This window comes from Centruroides sculpturatus, unplaced genomic scaffold, assembly GCF_000671375.1.
Source record: "Centruroides sculpturatus isolate CEXI.00-Female unplaced genomic scaffold, Cexi_2.0 scaffold4, whole genome shotgun sequence".
NCBI classification, from domain to species: Eukaryota; Metazoa; Arthropoda; class Arachnida; order Scorpiones; family Buthidae; genus Centruroides; species Centruroides sculpturatus.
The window spans coordinates 292,036-295,272 of NW_019384444.1; the positions used below are offsets into that span (position 1 = coordinate 292,036).

Below are 3,237 nucleotides of genomic sequence, written 5' to 3' on the forward strand. Positions count from 1 at the left end.
AGAAATGTTTCTTTCACAAGAAATGTATAAAATTACAGTACTAAACAGACGATAGGTCGCCTAACTCGCCGTAGCGTGACGCTAGACGGCGAAAAATATATATTTAATTATAATAAAGTTACAATAAATTAAGTTAATATATAATTATATATACAGTACCTAATTTATATATAATTAATATATAATTATATGTACAGTACCTAATTTATATATAATTTATATAATACTGTCCAGACGATAGAAATCTCTCCGTAGCGTGGCGCTACGGACGGCGGGTAAGTAGTTCGGCTGCCCGATGACGTTTTACATATTATAGGAGTTATTTTTACCGTTGTTTACGGATAATGCCACAATTTTTATAGGAATCATAACTATAGGAAACGGTTTTATAGGGGGATCTACTGTATATATATATCACAATTATAAATAAAATATCAAGACAACAATTAATTATTAGAAGACATAATAAATTAAAAAATAAAATAATACAATAAATATAAGTACAACTTTTAAGAAAGAAAAAAAATCTTTGCTTCAGTCATTTCCTTCTGTTGTTCATGGCCATGTTAAACTTATTATTAATTTTACTTAAAAAATAAAAGCATAATATATATTTTTAATTGTTTTGCCATCAAAAGAATTTTAATATTTTGTATATCAGTAACCTTAAAGAAAAGGTCAACTCTAAGCCTTGATTAGACTATTGTTGGATCCTGAAATGTGAAGAAGGATGAAAGATGAAGATACTTTTATCTTTTAATTTAGTGTTTATTCCACATGTATGATAATTAACTGTTATCCTGGTATTGTATTTATATTTGTTAATAAAATCCTTGAAAATTGATTTATATAAAAGAACAAGTTTTTTGTAAATCAGTTTTCAAATATAATTCATTTATGCTGTAATCTTGATAATCAGTAGCAATAAAATATTTTATATGCCTTTATATTTCTCACTGATTTGCATATCTGAAGAATGTAAACAAATCTAAAATAGTGCAATTTAATTATCTGATTCATTTCAAAAATAAAAAACACTTTACTATTGATTGAAGGTTGTTCATACAAAAATAAATTGGTAGTATTTTTAAAATTATTATTTTAATTTTTTTTATATACATAATAGGCAAAATTCAAAAATGTTTCTGTTTTTATTTATTTTTGTTTTTTTTTCTCAGATTTATTTCAAATTTANACAATATTATTTAGCAATAAAAACTGATAAAATAGAATTTGTAAAGTTATAAACTGATAAGTGTGTGGGTCAAAGAAAATTTTCATAATGTCGAAGAAATGGTTTATGCTCATTCTGTTTTTATATTCATTAAAATTCTGCTCATTTATTATGATTTAGCCTTCACCTGATGTTGTTTCTAGTCCAGAACAACAGGAACAAATAAAGCAGCAGACAAATCGCATCATGTCCATATTTCATCGCCAACTTTCCATTCCATTATTAGGTAAACTTTTTATTAATATTTAAGAAAGATTCTTATTTTGAATTTATCATTAAATAAATAAAATTTGTTTTGATTTGATAAAACATTTTTTTTCATATAATTATAATTAAAAGTAGTGAATCCTAAGATTCTGTTTAAATAAAAAATGTTTTAGAGTACATTGTAGAGAGTAAAATAGTAATAGTTTTAGAGTAAAATAGTAGAGAGAAACTCTTTAAGTTTTACAAAGGGCATAATATAGTTTGAGATCTTTCATACATTCATGTATTCATAGTGCAGCTTTTTGAATATTAGAGGTAATTCATGATTTTTTTGTTGTGGGTAATTTTTTAAGTTAATTCTTTGCCTTATTATTTTTTTATTCATTAGTCTATAAATATCAGAAATGCTTGATTAATGAAAGTTCTATCTGCAATTTAATAACATACAATGAAAGATTATACATGCATTATATTTTTCATATAAACTTTTTATTTCACTTGATTATTCTTTTGATAATTATGTTGAAAATTTTTAATTTATTGTTTCTTTCTTAACTAAGAGTAGAATTAATACTGATGCAATAATTATGGGAGCATAACAAGTATTTTTGGCAAATTTTTTACTGAAAACACTTGTTATAGTTGTCAGATATCATTTATTTTTGTATACAGAATCATACAGCTTCTTTATTTCTTAAAATACAGTGGTGCCTCGTATAATGTATGCCTCGAATAACGGATGCTGCGAATAACGGACTTTCTGTTTGGCCGTTATGTGACTTGATCAACGGACTGGTTGCGGACAACAGACTTTCCGTTCGGCAGTTACGTGAGGCGACGAATGGACTTTCTACGAACAAGTGCGAATGATGTTTCCACTCTTTTGCCTTTGCCAATGACAATATGTTATTTTTATAATATATTAGTATTATTAGAATATATTATCAGTATATCTGAAGTACAGAGTGTTGGGATTAGGCTTGCTCCCTTGTTTATTAGGTACATCAACACAGTGCAGGGTACATTTATTCAAGTGTTGTGCAAATCATGGCTTCTAAAAAAACAGAAAAATGATTTCAATTGAAACAATGCAAGAAATCATCAGAAGGAGTGAAAGTTGACAAAAAGTTCCTTGTCGAATGGGGAGAGGTTCTAGGGCCATATTCTGGTCACTGTCTCTGGTCTCTCGTAAGCCGGTCGCTGATTAGCTAATCCAAATGATTAGCCAATCAGCGACTGGCTTGCGAGAGACGAGAGATCAGAGACAGTGACCAGAATACGGCCCCAGGAGTTTACCAACACTCATTAACCAACAGAGCTGAGGCCAACAGGATCAATGTCTCTACAATGACACTCTTGCCCGTCATTTCCAACAAGTGTTGAAGAAAGAGAAACAGACCACCTTGGACATGTTTTTCAAGAAGCCAGCAGAGAAAAAGCAAAGTATGGAACAAGAGGAGTTGACCCCGCAAGCTCCGGTAGCCTCTCCTGAATCTGAATCCAATTAAAAAACAATAAAAAAATGACCTGCTGCAATGTGTAAAAAGTCTAACTGTATGAATGTGTGAAGAAAGTGTTCCTCCACTTCCTCCTCACAACATCTGACTACCCGGCATAATTGGTGACTGCTCCATTTTCATTTTTTTATGGTACAGTACGGGTTATTTTATGCTGCGGAACAAATTATATGTTTTAACATGTATTTCTATGGGAAAATGCGTTTCGTATAACGGACGTTTCACTTAACGGACGTGCACCTGGAACGGATTAAGTACGTTGTACGAGGCACCACTGTA

General features: G+C 29.9%; 1 protein-coding gene across 1 annotated transcript in view; it reads left to right on the plus strand.

Moving 5' to 3' along the window:
* Positions 1-3,237, plus strand: part of LOC111620248 (squamous cell carcinoma antigen recognized by T-cells 3-like) — an 87,393-nt gene that overhangs the window by 37,126 nt on the left and 47,030 nt on the right. Inside the window, exon 5 of the mRNA XM_023362145.1 lies at positions 1,355-1,460. Within this exon, the coding sequence (XP_023217913.1) occupies positions 1,355-1,460 (106 nt within the window). The remainder of the gene's footprint in view (positions 1-1,354; positions 1,461-3,237) is intronic.